We start from the raw sequence: 17,109 nt of genomic DNA, 5'->3' as shown, positions 1-17,109 counted from the left end.
CCCAAAAGCAGCCTCAACCTGCCGCTCGCTGATTAATTAAACCTTTAATTTCCTCCATCGATACTTCCTTAATATGCTTGTATCGATCACACCATCTATGTGTGTGTGTGTGTGTGTGTGTGTGTTCCTCATACATCGTTACTGAGCAGTGTTAACTCTAATTAATCAAACTCAGACTACAGTGAAAGATGCTTTATCAGACCTTCGTTCTCTCCTCTTCATCCTCACTTCTTTTCTCAGCTTGTTATTGCTTTGAGTTTTATTAAAAATCAAAGTCATGTCTTAACAAATGTAACTGTGGAGCATCATTTCACTTTTCTTCATGAGAACTGATTTGACTGAATGACTAAATAACAGAAGCTCTTTATCTGGATATACAAGGAGTGTAAAAGTGGGTGGGGATGGTAGGGACATGTTCCCAACAGTATCCAGGGATCACAGAATTGTTCCTAGAGATAATTTTGATTAAAAAATTTAAATATAACATATAAGTGTCTGGTCAATGTTAGTTGATGAGATTCAGTATTTGGACCACCTGTGCTGGTTATCTACAAAAAAAAAAGAAGTAAAAAAAATAAAATATTTTTAAGTTTTGACAGTTTGTGTGCTCCCCTCCTTTTACCTCACATTGGTTTGGTCCACTGCCTCTCTGTAGCCACAAGTCTGAACCCTCCAGAACCCATTTTGGAAGAAGCAAGAGTTCTCTGTACCACAACATAAAAGAGTTCTTGGGGGAACTCTCTGGGTGCTGGATGCTGGACCAAACCCCAGAAATGGTTGTTGAATTTCTTGAAGTTCCATTTGTCAACAGTTCTTTGTACCAAAAGTGTTCTCAGTAAAATCCTGGATGGGTTCTAGATGAAACCACTGGTGTATAAAAGGGTTCCTGCTAGATCCCCTGGGTGGGTTCTACACAAGGTCTTTGGAATATAAAAGGAATTTTGGTAGAACTACCTGGATGGGTAATAGATAAAACCATTTGAATATAGAAGGGTTCTTGGAAGTTCTGGGTGAGTTCTAGATAAAACCCTTGGAATATAGAGGATTCTAGGTACAACCACCTGGGTCTGTTCTTGTTAGAACGCTTTGAAGATGGAAGATTCTGAACAAAACCCCAGAAACGGTTATTAAATTCCTTGTAAAAGAAGTTCTCAGTAAAACCCCAGGGTGGGTTCTAGATGAGAACACTTGTACACTATGTGACATATTATGAGAACTGATGACGAAAGAGTTTTTTAAGGTGAAATCCCCTCAGTGGGTTCTTAGGAGTTGGAAAGATTCTGGACAGAACCCCCAGAGAAGGTTCTAGGGGGAACTACTACACCATGGAAGGGTTCTCCTCTATAACCTCTGGGCGGTTCTAAAGGGGTTCTGGTTGAAACATTTTGCAGATGGTTCTAGGTGCAATGCTTTATGTTTTTAAAAGGTTCTGCCAGGAACAACAAAGGGTTGTTGTATGGGGACAAGCTGAAGAACACTATAGTTCTAGTTATGCCTTTATGTGGTAACACTTTGGCCTCTTGATGATGTCAAATAACACGTCTGTCTTTTTCTTCTTAAATTGAGTTTCCAGAGTCAATAAAAGCTGAAAACATTTTTGCAATTGAGCAAATGAAAACATAAAAAGAAAATTAAAGGCTAAATTAAGCTCATAAAGTAAAAGCAGAACCATAAAACCAGAAGCATATTAACACAAACCCACAGAGACACATTTTTACTAAAGTGCTTTCATAGAAAACACTAAACCGCCGGCTCCACGACCATCTCCAAACTTTAATGGTCCAAAATGACACGGTTGCCTGGCAACCAGTCATCAGATAACAGCTCTTCATTTGGAGGCCAGAGACATTAAAAGTCATCGACTGGAAGGAAAAGAAGAGACGGTGGAAACCTTCAAACTGCTGCCATTATACCTCATCTGACCTCCATTAGCCCACAGTTAACTCACACAGGCGGGATTTCTGCACAGAACAACTTTAATGCTGAACGCTGCCAGGAGGAAGAGGAGGAGGAGGAGGAGGAAGAGGGAAAATACACTTTCATCAGCTCACACACGTTATTTGTTTCATTATTGAGGGATAATTCTTATTTTCATTGTTTTGTCATCATTTATAGCAGAAAAATTAGCAACAGTTTAGCTTTTCACTCCTCAAACAGTCAGACTCATGAAAAAGGATCAAATTAATATCGTCTCTCTTACTCCATTAAAAGTTTGTGCCTTCATTACCCACAATGCAATGTGACCACTGATGGTTCAGTCAGTGTCTTCAGTCCCTCCAGGATTTTGCAGGCTGTTTTTGGACTGTTGAGGCCTTAAAACGCCTGATTTCATTGCAGCTTTTTTGTTTTTTAAATTGAAGCATGTTGCGATGCTTTTAGGCATGTGTTTGTTTGTTTGTTTGTTTGTTTGTTTGTTTGTTTGTTTTCTTTATTTTTTTCATTTTAAGTCAAAGATAAATTGTCTGTATTCATCAAGTGGTTCGGTACAAATTGCTGCCACAACATGATTAAATATCCAGAAATACATTTTTAATTGGTGAAATTCTTAACAGCAACTAATCAATTATTGATTAATCATTAACTTCTTTACTCCAAATAGATTACAGCAGACATAATTAAGTATGAGTCAAAGTACAGACTTGACACTTTACTCATAAAAGTGCAAGCCCCTCCCCCAAAAAAAACCTTAATAACAGTAATTTGAGTATTTGTAATAATTTACTTCCACCCCTGGTAATGATGTATTTTTATTTCTTTACACGCCCACAGTATCGAGGAGCACCTGAGAAGGATGAGGTAACAGATCTGACATCAGCCAGCGGAGCCTCTGCAGCGCCATCACCTGGAGGTTTGTAGGGAGTGAAGTCAAACCGAGGCTGCAGGGATCTGGTCTCTAAACAAACACCTCACCATTTACCTGCCCTCCCTCCTTCCTGTCTCCATCCTGGAAGAAGCTGATTGGTGGGTTGGAGTGCAGGATGAGGTCAGACAGTCACTCAGGACCATCAGCTCCATGTGAACAGACTCATGAAGCTCTTTGTCCTGTTTTTAATATCATGCTATTATTTTTACAGGCAAACTGTGAAGCACCTTGAGCTGCAGGATCTGTATGAAAGGCACTATATAAATAAAAGATAATAATAATAATTATTATTATTATTTACTTTATGGTTTTATTTACTGACACTGTATGACAGATTTAACTGTTGATATTTGAAGAGGAGAGGATTCTATTATAAAATATTATGAGCTTTTGTTTTTCTTTTTTGTTTTTTCTGTTTGATTTTCTTTATTTTCTGTTAATATTATCATTGAATTATTAATTTATTTAACGAATGATGTTAAGTAGACCAGGGACAGTATATATACATACTCCAGTGGTGCAGGTGGCGGTATGCACTCTATAAATGACGGTTTTAACGCGCCATGAAACCAAAAGAAGAAGGTCGTGTCTAAAAGGGAACTCCAGATCCGGGATAGATCTCGCGAGACATGATTATTTTAACCAAAACCATCATGTCTCACGAATATTAACCAGGTGTTTTATGTTTTTAAATCTACACAAATATGAATCACGGAATCAGTCATATTATAAAACATCATTAGTTTGTGTAAGGTGCATAGCAAGAAACAGATCTCGCGAGAGTAGCGCAAATCGAGGGTTCCCTTCTAGACAACACGGTCTGTGAAACAAAAGAAGAAGAAGTTTACTCTCCGTGGCTAACATGCTAACGTTAACTTTTCCTGTTATAATCTCGCTCGTTATCATCAGATCAGATGGGAGTGAAGCAGCAGAGTCTGAATGTGTGGACAATCGTACTGAAGTGGACTTTGCGTAAACTTCCGGGATGTTTCAGCTCAGACTCTTCTGCTGTTAGCCGAGTATGCTAAAGGAAGTTAGCCTAGCTTGTTGCAGGAAGTAGACGGAGACGGAGTTCGGCCTCTCAGCGCTGATCAGAGCTGCTTCAGCAGAGACTAAAGTGTGTTTTAACACATTGAGGTGTGTGAACAAACTCTGTATCTGAACATTTTAACATGTGAATGATCTCCTGATGTCCTGCGAAGCTAATGAAGCTAATGAAGCTAACTGAGCTGTTAGCTGGAAATAGACGGATGTGAACGTGACACAGAGACTCATCAGAGACTGAAGTGTTTGTTCCTGGAGGAAAAGTCAAAATGTCTGAATCAGAGAAGAAGGAGGAACATCACAGACTACACAGAGCAGGTCTGTACTGTTTCACTTTAAACTGATGAGAAACCAGCCGCCAATAAAACAGTCCAACATCTTTGTTGTCATCTTCAGTAATAATCAGTCAATCAATCAATGACAATAAAAAACTATCAGGTCTCAGCTCCCAACAACGAGGTTCATATGAGAGCTGCAACTAATGATTATTATCAGAGTTGATTAATCTGTTGATTATTTTATCGGTTAATTGATTAGTTTTTTGGACCATAAAATGTCAGAAAATGATGAGAATTATTGATCAGTGTTTCACAAGGCCCAAAATGATGTGACGATGTCCTCACATGTTTTTTGTCCACAACCTAAAGAAAGAAAGAAAGATTGATATTAACAGCAGGAGAAAACTTCAGAAGAACCCGACAGTTTAAAACAGATTCAGAATTAGAACTGCAATAATAAATGAAGTGATTATTAATCGATTATTGAATTAATCACCAACTATTTTGATAATTGAGGGTTTTTTTGTTTTTTTAAGAAAAAAAAGTCAAAATTCTCTGATTTCAGCTTCTTGAATGTGAATATTTTCTGGTTGCTTTTCTTAACTCCTCTGACGTTAAACTAAATATCTTTGAGGACGTCATCTTGGACTTTGATCAACTTTTTCAAACCAATCTGTTAATTGAGAAAATAATCAACCAATTAATCTGTGAAAGTAATTGTGATATGCAGCACTTTAAAACATTTTCTACAAGAGTCAAATCCTTGTAAAAAAACTTTGTCTGGACTGTAATTATAACACTAACTAAACAGGTTATTATCTGTATATTTGAGTTTCTGATACTCTGTGTTCTTCTTTTGTTTGACTTCTCTTTTTGTGTCTCTGTGTGTGTAGACGTGGAGGTTGTTGTCTGCCTTTGATTTCTATATGGACTGATTTTAACATTTTATTGTGGAAAGAAAATCATGCAAGCACAAATGAGAATACAAGACATAAAATGGCGTAGAAAATATATCATATTGTGGTCGGCTGGTGTTCAGTGGTGATAAAATGACTTTAAGTTGTGCAGAAATTGTTATGCATATTTGTAATGATAACTGGTTATGGTCAGATAAGAAAATACACTAAAATGTTAAATTAGCTTGCAAAGTTGTGAAAATGTAGATACACAGAGATGTAGCAGTTAAAGAGGTAGTCCCCAGTGTAGGAAGCTAAACAGTGTCCTGCTGTGGACTTAATCAAGTGTACCCTATATTTGGAATATTTTCAGTACTTTACCTTGCTGTGAGAGAGACTTTTCTGACTGGAAACCACTGTTGGAACTGTGTCAACGTCCATCTACTGTAGGTAAAACACTGACTATAGATAATTAACTCAGTCACACTTAAAATCTTAACCACCACTTTAAATAAGAACCATATAAAGGGAAAGTGACATCCACTATCTATGTAGGGTTTTTTTTTGCATGTGAGTAATTTTATGCTTAAACCTAACCGAAGTGTGACTGAAAACAAAATAATAAGACAACTCAGTCTTAAAAAAGTTAAAAGTGACATTTAGTGTCACACAGGACACAGAGACCCAGTCCTCTGGGTGAAATCCTGTTTTTCATCTACAATAGTTGCCTTGCTAAACTAATGTCAGTAAAGTCAGTTTGTAAACTTTACAGAGTCTCAAAATTACCACAAACTATTTTCTAAATGTCAGTTAACGTAAAGTTGACAGAGTGAAAAGGGCAGAACTCAGCTGTGAGGGCGGTACAACACCTGGACCGTCTACAGCACACGCTGGAGCTACCAGGAAGAAGCTCCTCATCTTCTCAAAAGGCAGCGGCTGCGATCATGTTTTAATTTAGTGTCTAAAGAATTTAATTTGTGAGACGAACGTGAATACTTTTTATACTAACCCACACGTTTGCAGAGCAGCGATCAGCTGTAACAATTGAGAGGCTGCTCTCCACTGATGGAGACACAACATGAATAACACCACACACAGCAGAGCTCTGCCTCATTTTGTTTATTGTCATACAGGCAGAGGACTGTAAGATCCTTTGAATTGATTGATTCATTAATTAATTAAGACCATTTAATTGCCAGTTATGTTTCATATTGTATTTCAGAGAAACAGGAGCTGAAAATAATTCAGTCAAAAGAAGATTCTAAATCAAATCAGACAAAAAGATCCTCCCTCTAAATGTAGTGTATGCATCATGTTTACTTCTGAACTAGGCTACGTCTTGGGTTTTGGTGACGATAATGTTAGGGAAACCACTCTAGTCATTTCATGGAATTTCTGCTCTGACACAAACATGATATTCTTGTAGTTTGAATGAAAGTAGTAGTGACAGTAGTATGAATATTAACAGGAAATTGCAGTTTTCTAAAATGTGTATATGTTTCATTCCACCCCACAGACTCCACACAGCTGATGATGAGTAAAGAAGAGGTTCCACACATTAAAGAGGAACAGGAGGAACTCTGGATCAGTCAGGATGGAGAGCAGCTACAAGGGCTGGAGGAGGCTGATATCACCACGTTCACATTCACTCCTGTCCATGTAAAGAGTGAAGAAGATGATGAAGGGAAACCTCAGACCTCACAGCTTCATCAAAGACAAACTGAACATATTAAAACCGAAGCTGATGGAGAGGACTGTGGAGGACCAGAACCAGCCAGGAACTTTAATCCAGACAGTCATTTACAATCAGATACTGAAGACTTTTCTGAAGCGGACACTGATGACAGTGATGATTGGAAGGAGAGCGGTGAACCTCAGTCAGGTCCAGACTTTCTGAAAGATAAGAGCAAATGTAATACTGCTAAAAGTGAAGATAATGATGAAGAGAAACCGCAGTCCTCACAGTGTTATCAGAGACAAACTAAACATATCAAAATAGAAGCTGATGGACATTACTGTGAAGGACCAGAACCACCAAGGAACTTTAATCCAGACAGTCATTCACAACCAGGTACTGAAGACTTTTCTGACCTGGAGACTGATGACAGTGACGATTGGAAAGAGAGCAGTGAACCTCAGTCAGGTCCAGACTTTCTGAAAGATAAGAGCAAATGTAATACTGCTAAAAGTGAAGATAATGATGAAGAGAAACCGCAGTCCTCACAGTGTTATCAGAGACAAACTAAACATATCAAAATAGAAGCTGATGGACATTACTGTGAAGGACCAGAACCACCAAGGAACTTTAATCCAGACAGTCATTCACAACCAGGTACTGAAGACTTTTCTGACCTGGAGACTGATGACAGTGACGATTGGAAAGAGAGCAGTGAACCTCAGTCAGGTTCTAACTTTCTGGAAAATAACATTGAATGTAATACTGGTAAGAAATCATTTAGCTGCTCTGAGTGTGGCAAACAGTTCAGCCAAAGGTCAAATGCGAAGACACACATGAGAATACACACAGGAGAGAGACCATTCAGCTGCTCAGTTTGCGGTAAAAGATTTAGACAGAAGATAAATCTGACACGCCACATGGTAGTCCACATGAGAGAGAAACAAGACAGCTCCCAGCTCAAAAATCAGCAGTGTGTTGATCCTCAATTTTTACAGCTACATCAAAGACAAACTGAAGAGAACGGAGATGTAGAACATCTGAAAATAGAAGCTGATGGAGAGGACTGTGCAGCATCAGAACCAGCCGAGACCTTAAATACTGATAGCCCTTTACAACCAAATACCAATGACAAAACTGAAGATTTTTCTGAGCTGGAGGCTGATTATGAAAGTGACAGTAGTTTTGATTGGGATGAGATCAGGTCATGTTTAAAACCTCTGCAAAACACTGAAGTGCCTGCAAGTGAAACAGCAGTCAGCTCCTCTGAATGTGTTTCAAGCTTTGGCCATGAGGGGCGTCTGCAGAAACTCGATGGCAACCAAACTGGAGGTAATTCATTTAGTTGCTCAGTTTGTGGTAAAAAATACCGCCTGAAGAATTCATTAATGGCTCACATGAGACTTCATTCAGAGGGGAAACGTTTCAGCTGCTCAGTTTGTAAAAAAAGCTTTCCATGGAGAGGACAACTTGTGAGGCACATGAGAACCCACACTGGGGAGAAACCGTTCAGTTGTCCTTTCTGTGGTTTAAGATTTGCACAAAGCTCAGCTTTGACAACACACTTAAGAGTTCATACAGGAGAAAAACCTTTCAACTGCTCAGTTTGTAAAGCAACTTTCAGGCTCAAAAGCAACTTGTCCCAACATATGAGAATGCACACTGAGGAGAAACCATTTAGTTGTTCCCTTTGTGGTCAACAATTTGCACGGCTTGGCACACTGAGACGTCACGCGACTGTTCACTCTGGGGAGAAACCATTCAGCTGCTCAGTTTGTGGTAAAAGATTCCCCCGGAAACAGACCTTAAAAGCTCATATGACACTTCATTCAGAGGAAAAACGTTTCAGCTGCTCAGTTTGTCAAAAGACTTTTCATCGGAAAGGACATGTTGTAAGACACATGAAAATCCACACAGGAGAGAAACCATTTAGTTGCTCAGTTTGTGGTTTAAGATTTGCACGAATGGATTATCTGAAACAACACACACCTGTTCACACAGGTGAGAAACCATTTACGTGCAACGTTTGCGGTGAAGGATTTGCACGAAAGGAACATCTGAAACTACACATGGCTGTCCACAAAGGTGAGAAACCATTTACTGGTAGTTTTTGTAATAAAAGATTCTCTCAGAGTGCTCAAATAAAAAAAGAAACCACACAGAAGTGTGCTGGTGAGAGCAGCAGAAGTAAATGAAGTTTGTTGAGCCAATATTTTCCAGCAGGATTGAAACACTGAGAGCAAGACTTGGCTTCAAACTGATCTAATCTGTTATACAGACTCCAAAATTAGTCATCCTTCTCCTCTTCAGCTAAGATAAAGCCACATGATTGCATTAGTTCTGTTTATTTGTGTCTGCATTGTTATAGGATTTGCTGGGACCTGTTTTTATGTGATAACATGTATTTATTGAGGTTATGTTTCTGGTGTCATTGTCTGTTAGCAGGATTTTGGAAAAACTATTGGCCAGATTTTCATCAAAGTTGATGGAAGGGTGTGTCATGGTTCAAGGAAGAATCTCTAATATTTTTAAGCAGATCCAAATCCCAAGGCGCATACACAAGTGTTTTCCTCTTTCTTTATGAATGCATGATAAAGAACGCTTGTTCTGTCCTCTTCTCTGCCTGTTTGACTGAGTGTGGAGTTCAGCTGCTACATGCTTGACAACTCGAGTAAAATGAATGAAAAGTAGATTGGTGACATTTTCACCTATTTTGCCTGCAGTAATTTTACACAACCACAGTATGCCTTTTAAACTAATGGTGTCTTGTCGAGTACAAGCTAAAAGGAAAGTTGCCTATATGCAGCCTAACTGTTCACCTTAGTTTGTCACGGAACATTAAATTTGGAAGATTGTCATACACTTACCTCCTGGTTGAGACAAACCAAACCCTCCTCTCTGTAGTACCTGGAGGCAGTGAAATAACATCAGCAGAATACTGGGCTATTTACTATCAACATTTTAGATAAGGTGGCCCCATAATAATTAACTAAACCGTTAGTCAGTGAGTCTTAGTCAACCATGTATTCATTTGTCTGTTTAGTTGCAGAAAAATCAAAACACCTCAAAAGAAAAAAGTTCTGTGTTGCAACAATCCTTGGCCAAACAACAAGGAACAACTCCTGAAAAGATTTTAACACTGAAGTCATGGCGCACTGCTCCAAATTGTACCTTAGCTGCCATTATCTATTTAGCTCAGTTAGAGGTCCTATTAGTCTGGGACACAGCCTCTGAGACCCTCACCAGTTTGACAAGTAAGACAGTACCGAGGTGATTACAGCTGCTCCAACCAGGACTCTGACTCCAGGTCAGTGAAGACATGGCAGGTTTAGGTGGGAACAGGAGGCATGAATCAGTTGTGCAGTGAGTTAGTTGCAAGTTAACATTTAAGAGTACATCATCCATAGTGTTGAGAAGTCTGCCAGTATTTGTTTTTGTGAAGATAATTATTCCTGTGTTTTGAATGGGACTGGTCAGGTTATATTCTGTTGAAATAAATTAACATATAGATTAACAAAATGTTCAGTTTCCTTGCTGGTTGTTTAGACAGATTCAGAAATTTTAGCGTTTTGCGTCACGCACCAGAATTTAAAATCTTAAATTAACATCATAAATGTGTGATGACTAGTAAACTAATAGCCTGAGCTAACAACTACTAGTCACCCAGGAAAATCTTCTGTCAGAGGCAGCCCAACCTAAAGATTTATTTCCAGTGAGATAGTAAGTGTAGAGTGACTTTGCTGTTCTAATAAATTGTTGCTGCTCTAGAAGCAATTTTTAGTTATGTTTAAAATAGAAACCAGTTTGAATTTCTGCACCAGATTTATTCTTTTTTTAAAAAAGTTAAAACTCGGGTTCTTAATTATTAAAACCAACCAGTAAGAATGTTGATAAACATTCAGACCAATAAGAGTATGGATAAGATAATGATAAAATCTTATGGATGTCCACCCCAACAGCTGGTTAGTGGCTTCACCGTGTCTTTGGGAGGATGTGTAGTAGTAAAACCAGTGCAGACGCTGTCTAAAACATAAATAAAAAACAAACTTAATAAAATGGACAATGTTGTCTTTTTTGTAATGATATCCTTTATATACAGTTATGTTGCAGTGAATCTTGCCTCATCCTTGTTTATGAATGACTTTGAAGGAAGCCCAGCCCCATTTCCTGCTCAGTCATGATACTGCTAATCAGGACAGAATGGTATGAGTGTATATACTGTGTAACAGTATAAATGTGTCCACTGGTAAAGATTTGTTAGTCTTGCAATACCAGACGATCGGAGATCTCACAGCTTACACATTATTTGTGGATTTTTAAATGCAAATAGTTGCTTGAACCTTAGCAAGAACTGCCACTAATAAATGTATGCTTCTCAAAATTTTTCCTGGAAATTATGCTTCCCCACCTCTCCTCATAGGTGGGCACACAAGTTGTGCATGTCACCTCCCCAATATGAAGGGCCTAAAGATGGAGACTGCATTGGTTCTGTACTGCAGTTTTTTAAACTCTACTTGTTTCCACCCAGTTTCCAAACAAAAGCTTGAAAATTGTCCTCACTCTCTACTGAGAGAGACTGACTTGTGAGTCAAGAGATTTTGGCAATAGTGTTTGCACTGCGGGAAATGCAGTTCTTTCATTATTTTCCACAGACGTCCAGCAGTTGTTGACGACTAAAGAAGACACATTCAGTCCTGTCTCTGTGAAGAGTGAAGAAGGTGATGAAGAGCATCCTCAGCCCTTGCAGCTTCATCACAACGGAAGTGAAGAGAACACAGATGCAGAACATTTGAAGACAGAAGCTGATGGAGAGGACTGTGGAGGATTAGAACCGGCCAGGGACTTTAACTTACAAACAAATACTCATGGCAAGACTTCAACCTGCTCTAAGAGACTGATGACACTGACAGTAGTTTTGATTGGGACGTGACCAGAAAGTCTCTTTCAAAGGAGAAACAAGTAAAACAAAAGAAATGTAGTTCCAACATCTGCACATCTGCTCGGTTTGTAATAAAATTTTTCTGGTTAGAAGATTGCTTGTGAAACACTTGAGTCCATACAGGGGAGAAACCATTCATTTGTTCTTTCTGTGGTAAAGGTTTCAAACAAAGCTCAGCTTTGACCCCACACTTAAGAATTCATACAGGAGAAAAACCTTTCACATACTCAGTTTGTAAAATTAGTTTCACTGACTGCAGCGCTTTGTCCAGACACAGGAGAAGCCACAGTAGGGAGAAACCAGTTAGTTGTTCAGGTTGTGGTAAAAGTGTGTTGGTGTGAGCAGAAGTAAATGAGGCTGCAGAGATTAGGGATGGTAATGATTAATTGTCATTTAGAATTTAACACATTAAACATTTATTGGCCAACAATGTGTGTTCTGTGTGGCATTTCTCTAGAGCTCACAGATTTTAACACAGTTGAATTCTCCTGTTCTTAGTCTAAAATGGCAGTAATTGCACCTCGTTTGTCATTGTTTGGTGGAGCCATTTGTTGAATAAGGATAGACAGAAAAGAGCAGCCGTCTGGAGCAAGAACCTTATTTCTTTATGTCTCTGTTTAAATTGTTTGTGCCTCATAAATCTTCACATAACTGTGCTGCTAGAAATGTTTAAATAAAAATTAAACTGAGAAAATGATGTGATTTTTGTAGCGATGAAATGTCTTAAATTGATTGGATAATAAAGTACGACATCAGATGTAAATGTTCAACACTTCTGATGCATGTCGAGAGTTTCATGAGCTCTCAAGCCCCTTTAGCCCTTAAAAAATGTGAATTATGAAAAGAATGAAAATTCCTTGTATTACAATAGGACCTAAAACAGACACCTAATAAAAAAATAAGTAGATATACTATTACTATTAATAAGCATGTTATTATTAGTAAAGTAAAATAAAAAAAAGATAGGTTAGGACTGTATTTATTCATCCACGAAGAGTTCACTCCAACTAGAGACAATTTTGCAGCCTCTGGTGGATGGTTAAATCACGTGTGCAAATAAAGTAGTCGTCTTCATGTTCTTCATTGACAGATCTTGGATCGTCTATTGAGATCTCAAGTCACCATGACTGAACATTATGAGAATAGATATAATCTGCCGGATCTTCCCGCACTCAATTGATTTCATAACGAAACAAGAAGTACAAGCAGCAGAATGCCTTCTTCAGGTTCTTAGTGAAATCCTTCCGCTGAGAAGTTTATTTTAACTCAGGACTAGTGGGGGTTACGTGTGCATATAACATGAACATGGAATCACAGCGGCCTTGATCAGTCATTTTATGGTATTTTTGCTTTGACAAAATGTAAAGTGCTTGTAGTTTGTTTAATTGGGAATGACTTCCAAATATGTTAAACAAAATGTGCAACATTTCTCCACATGTTCAAGAAAGTAGTGGTGTAAAAGGTTTAAATGTTAACAGGAAAATACAATTATTTCATTATTCTCCACAGATATCCAGCAGCCACTGATGAGCAAAGAAGAGGTTCCACCAGAGCTGCCACACATTAAAGAGGAACAGGAGGAACTCTGGACCAGTCAGGAGGGCCAGCAACTTCGAGAGCCAGAGGAGGCTGATGCCACCAAGTTCACATTCACTCCTGTGCCTGTAAAGGGTGAAGAAGATGAAGAGAAATTTCAGTCCTCATTCATTTCTGTCCCTGTGAAGAGTGAAGACAATGATGAAGAGAAACCTCAGTCTTTATTCACTTTAGTCCCTGTGAAGAGTGAAGAAGAGAAGCCTCAGTCCTCACAGATTCATCAAAGCCAAACTGAAGAGAATAGAGATGTAGAACATTTGAAAACAGAGGCTGATCAAGGGGAGTCTGGAGGATCAGAACCAGCCAGGAACTTCAATGTGGATAGTGATTTACTGTCAGCCACTCATGACAAGACGTCACACTCCTCTGAACCAGAGACTGATGACACTGACAATAGTTTTGATTGGGAGGAAATAAGAGAATCTGAGTCAGGTTTAAAATCTCTGCAAAACAATGAAGTACCTGTAAAAGATAAAGAATGTAGTACAGGAAAGACACAAGGCCATGAGGGACAGGAACATGATGGTAGCCAAACAGGCATCAAACAAAAGAGGCATCAGTCAGAAGGAAAACCTAACGTCTGCTCAGTTTGTAACACAAGTTTCACTGACAGTAGCGCTTTGACCAGACACATGAGAATCCACACTGTGGAGGAACCATTTAGTTGCTCAGTTTGTGGGAAAAGATACCACCTGAAGAGCTCCTTTACAACTCATATGAGACGTCACTCAGTAGGAAAACCTTTCAGCTGCTCAGTTTGTAAAAAAACTTTTCATTGCCAAGCAAATGTTGTGTTGCACATGAGATTCCACACAGGGGAGAAACCCTTCCGTTGCTCTGTCTGTGGCAAAGGATTTGCACAAAGCTCAGCTTTGACCTCACACTCAAGAATTCATACAGGTGAAAAACCTTTCACCTGCTCAGTTTGTAAGGCAAGTTTCAGTGACAAAGGCCCTTTGAACAGACACATGAGGATTCACACTGGGGAGAAACCATTTAGTTGTTCAGTTTGTAATAAAAGATTCACAACACATGTAGCTATGCGACTACACCTGACTGTTCACACAGGTGAGAAACCTTTCAGTTGCTCTGTCTGTGGTAAAGGATTTGCTAGAAGGTCAGCTTTGAACACACACTCAAGAATTCATACAGGAGAAAAACCTTTTACATGCTCAGTTTGTAAAGCAAGCTTTGGTGGCAGTAGTGCTTTGTCTAGACACATGAGAACGCATACTGGGGAGAAACCATTTAGTTGTTCTGTTTGTGGTCAAAGATTTGCTCAAGATGGAACTCTAAAACGGCACTTGACTACCCACACAGGGGAGAAAACCTTTAGTTGTCCAGATTGTGGTAAAAAATTTGCACAACATGGAGCTCTGAAACTACATTTGACTGTCCACACAGGGGAGAAACCCTTCAGTTGCTCTGTTTGTGGTAAAGGGTTTACACGAAGATCAGCTTTAACCATACACTTAAGAATTCATACAGGAGAAAAACCTTTCACATGCTCAGTTTGTAAAGCAAGTTTCAGCGGCAGTACTGCTTTGTCCAGACACATGAGAACTCATACTGGAGAGAAACCATTTAGCTGTTCCTTTTGTGGTCAAGGATTTGCACAACATGGAACTCTGAGACGACACTTGACTGTCCACACAGGGGAGAAACCATTTGGTTGTTCAGTTTGTGGTAAAAGATTCACACAAAATGGAGCTCTGAGACTACACATGACTGGCCACACAGGGGAGAAACCATTTAGTTGTTCATTTTGTGGTCAAAGATTCGCTCAACATGGAACTCTGAAGCGACACTTGACTGGTCATACAGGTGAGAAACCATTTAATTGCAGCATTTGTGATAAAAGTTTCACTCGGCGTGGTCAATTCAGAAAACACAAGTGTGTTGATGAGAGCAGCAGAAATAATGAAGATGCTTGTTGACTTAATTTCTTAAACAGTGATCAGCTCAAAACTGATACAGACTCTAAAGTAAATCATGCTTCATCTTTTATGTGAATGAAGATGAAGTCGTGTTTTTTCAAGTCAACATTAATTTGTAGATTTCTGGGAATTGTGATCTTAGTATATTCATTGATTTAAAATGTACTGAAATTATCTTATGTCATGTACAGCACTGTGGTCAACATTTGTTGTTTTACAATATGATTTTAAATTAAGTTACTACATTTACCACCCAATAACAGTTTATTTCTACTTTGATGTACTCCTATGGAGCTACTCCCATTGTGGCTGTGTTTTACTGCATCAAGTGCTCAAAATGCTGTTGAGGTTTAGATTTTTTGTGCACATGAGATGATTGAATGTAGAGCTCAGCAATAAGGATTGCCCACTTGTCTGGGGCAAGTAAAATACCATGGTGGGCTTGTAAATTTAGCGACTAACTTGCCAACTGAGCAAGTCATAAAAAAGAGCTATTTTGATTATCACTTTATCATTTAAATAACTTTTCATGCAAAAATGGGAACAATGCAGTTTTCAGCCTCTCAATTATGAGATTTCCAGCTTTTCTCTTTATCATGTTAAACTGAATATCTTTTGGTTTTGAACTGACAAAACAAGACATTTCAAGAAATCACCAAGAACTTAAAGGAAGTGGGATGGACAATTTTCATTTTTTTCTGACATTTTATAAACATTGCAACTTTAGATTAAACCTGACGATCAGTTCGTACAGGGAAAAGTAAAAATTGACTTTGGGCAAGTATTTTCTGACCCACATGTCTGACTGGGCAAGTGAAAACAAGACAAGTTACTGTTAAACCATGTATATGTCATATTTCATTGTCATTGTACCTTATATGATTACATGTGTCAAATAAACTTGATGTATTGCCTTGTTTATCACAGTTTTGAGTACTGGGAAACATTAATTCTGGAGAAGTAAGAGTTGACAGTTCTGAGTGAAGCATTAAGGATGTTTTATTGGGATCTTTGGTTGTGTCTATGACATACATTTGATTTGTAGAACTAACAGCAAAGCAGCTGTAGTTTCCCTCCTATGTTTAATGACATGAAACACGCTACCAAGGTGGTTTTTCCTCCTAAGTCACCGGGAAATTCTGTAAATGACTTTAGTACCGTTTTGCCTGTTGGTCCTGGTCTGGTTGTGTTCAACAAACTCCTCCTACAAGATTCATCACAACAACTTAAAATCGGTGTGTTTGCCATCTAGACTAGTTTATGATCAACAGTTATCATTTAGCTATCATTGAAGGGCGTGGCTGTGGCACAACGTCAAATTTAATGTCTCGCCGTGTCACATGGCACCGGCTGGAGAGTTACCTTCACCAGCTGCTGATTTCCATCAACCAGTGAACTCATATTCACACACATAATGAAAACTAACACTTTCTTTGACTGTTTTCTGGAGGTTTGGTCAAAATTTGAGTTAAATTTGTTTGGAAATGTGACGAGATCACCAGCTGTCCTCTTTTTGTGTCTGTCTCTCCCAGACAGAGTTTAAATTAACCTTCACTATATTTGTCCACCCAGGCACATATATCCTCCATTTTTATTCCCCTTTGCCCTTAATCCCTCTTTTTAATGTCCTCTAAACACACACACACACACGCACACACACACGTTTCAGTTTCAAACACACACAGAGCAGAAATACACTCTCACTTTAATACACTGTGATTTCTGTATTTGCTGTGTGTCGCTGGTTATCAGCTGTCATTGAGGAGCACATTGCAGCCTCCTCGCCCTGTCAGCAGTCTGCCCTCCGTCTGCTGACACTAATAAAAATCATTTCTCTGAATCCTCTCACACACGGAGCCTCTGTCAGTCTGCACACAAACC

General features: G+C 38.8%; 1 protein-coding gene across 5 annotated transcripts; it reads left to right on the top strand.

Moving 5' to 3' along the window:
* Positions 1–3,676: 3,676 nt before the first annotated feature.
* On the top strand, positions 3,677–16,154 carry LOC146313628 (uncharacterized). 5 transcript variants are annotated; one of them, XM_084739552.1, is made up of 3 exons: positions 3,677–4,225; positions 6,598–8,841; positions 13,205–16,154. In XM_084739552.1, the coding sequence occupies exons 1-3, from the start codon at positions 4,177–4,179 to the stop codon at positions 15,226–15,228; spliced, it is 4,317 nt and encodes a 1,438-aa protein (XP_084595678.1). In that variant the 5' UTR covers positions 3,677–4,176; the 3' UTR covers positions 15,229–16,154. The 5 variants fall into 5 exon arrangements, with proteins under 5 accessions (XP_084595678.1, XP_084595682.1, XP_084595681.1 ...); XM_084739556.1 differs by lacking the exon at positions 13,205–16,154 and adding an exon at positions 11,409–12,006 and having other exon boundaries at positions 6,598–7,524; XM_084739555.1 differs by lacking the exon at positions 13,205–16,154 and adding an exon at positions 11,409–12,006 and having other exon boundaries at positions 6,598–8,088.
* The last annotated feature ends 955 nt before the right edge of the window (positions 16,155–17,109 follow it).

This window comes from Lutjanus erythropterus, chromosome 16 (assembly GCF_056507025.1).
Source record: "Lutjanus erythropterus isolate fLutEry1 chromosome 16, fLutEry1.hap2, whole genome shotgun sequence".
NCBI classification, from domain to species: domain Eukaryota; kingdom Metazoa; phylum Chordata; class Actinopteri; order Lutjaniformes; family Lutjanidae; genus Lutjanus; species Lutjanus erythropterus.
The sequence above is the reverse complement of the archived record's forward strand: the minus strand, read 5'-3'. Positions and strand labels throughout refer to the sequence as shown.

Coding starts and splice junctions, on each gene's coding strand:
- LOC146313628 (XM_084739552.1), top strand. CDS start 4,177: ATGTCTGAATCAGAGAAGAAGGAGGAACATCACAGACTACACAGAGCA. Junction 4,226..6,597: donor TCACAGACTACACAGAGCAG/GTCTGTACTGTT, acceptor TCCACCCCACAG/ACTCCACACAGCTGATGATG. Junction 8,842..13,204: donor ACACATGGCTGTCCACAAAG/GTGAGAAACCAT, acceptor TATTCTCCACAG/ATATCCAGCAGCCACTGATG.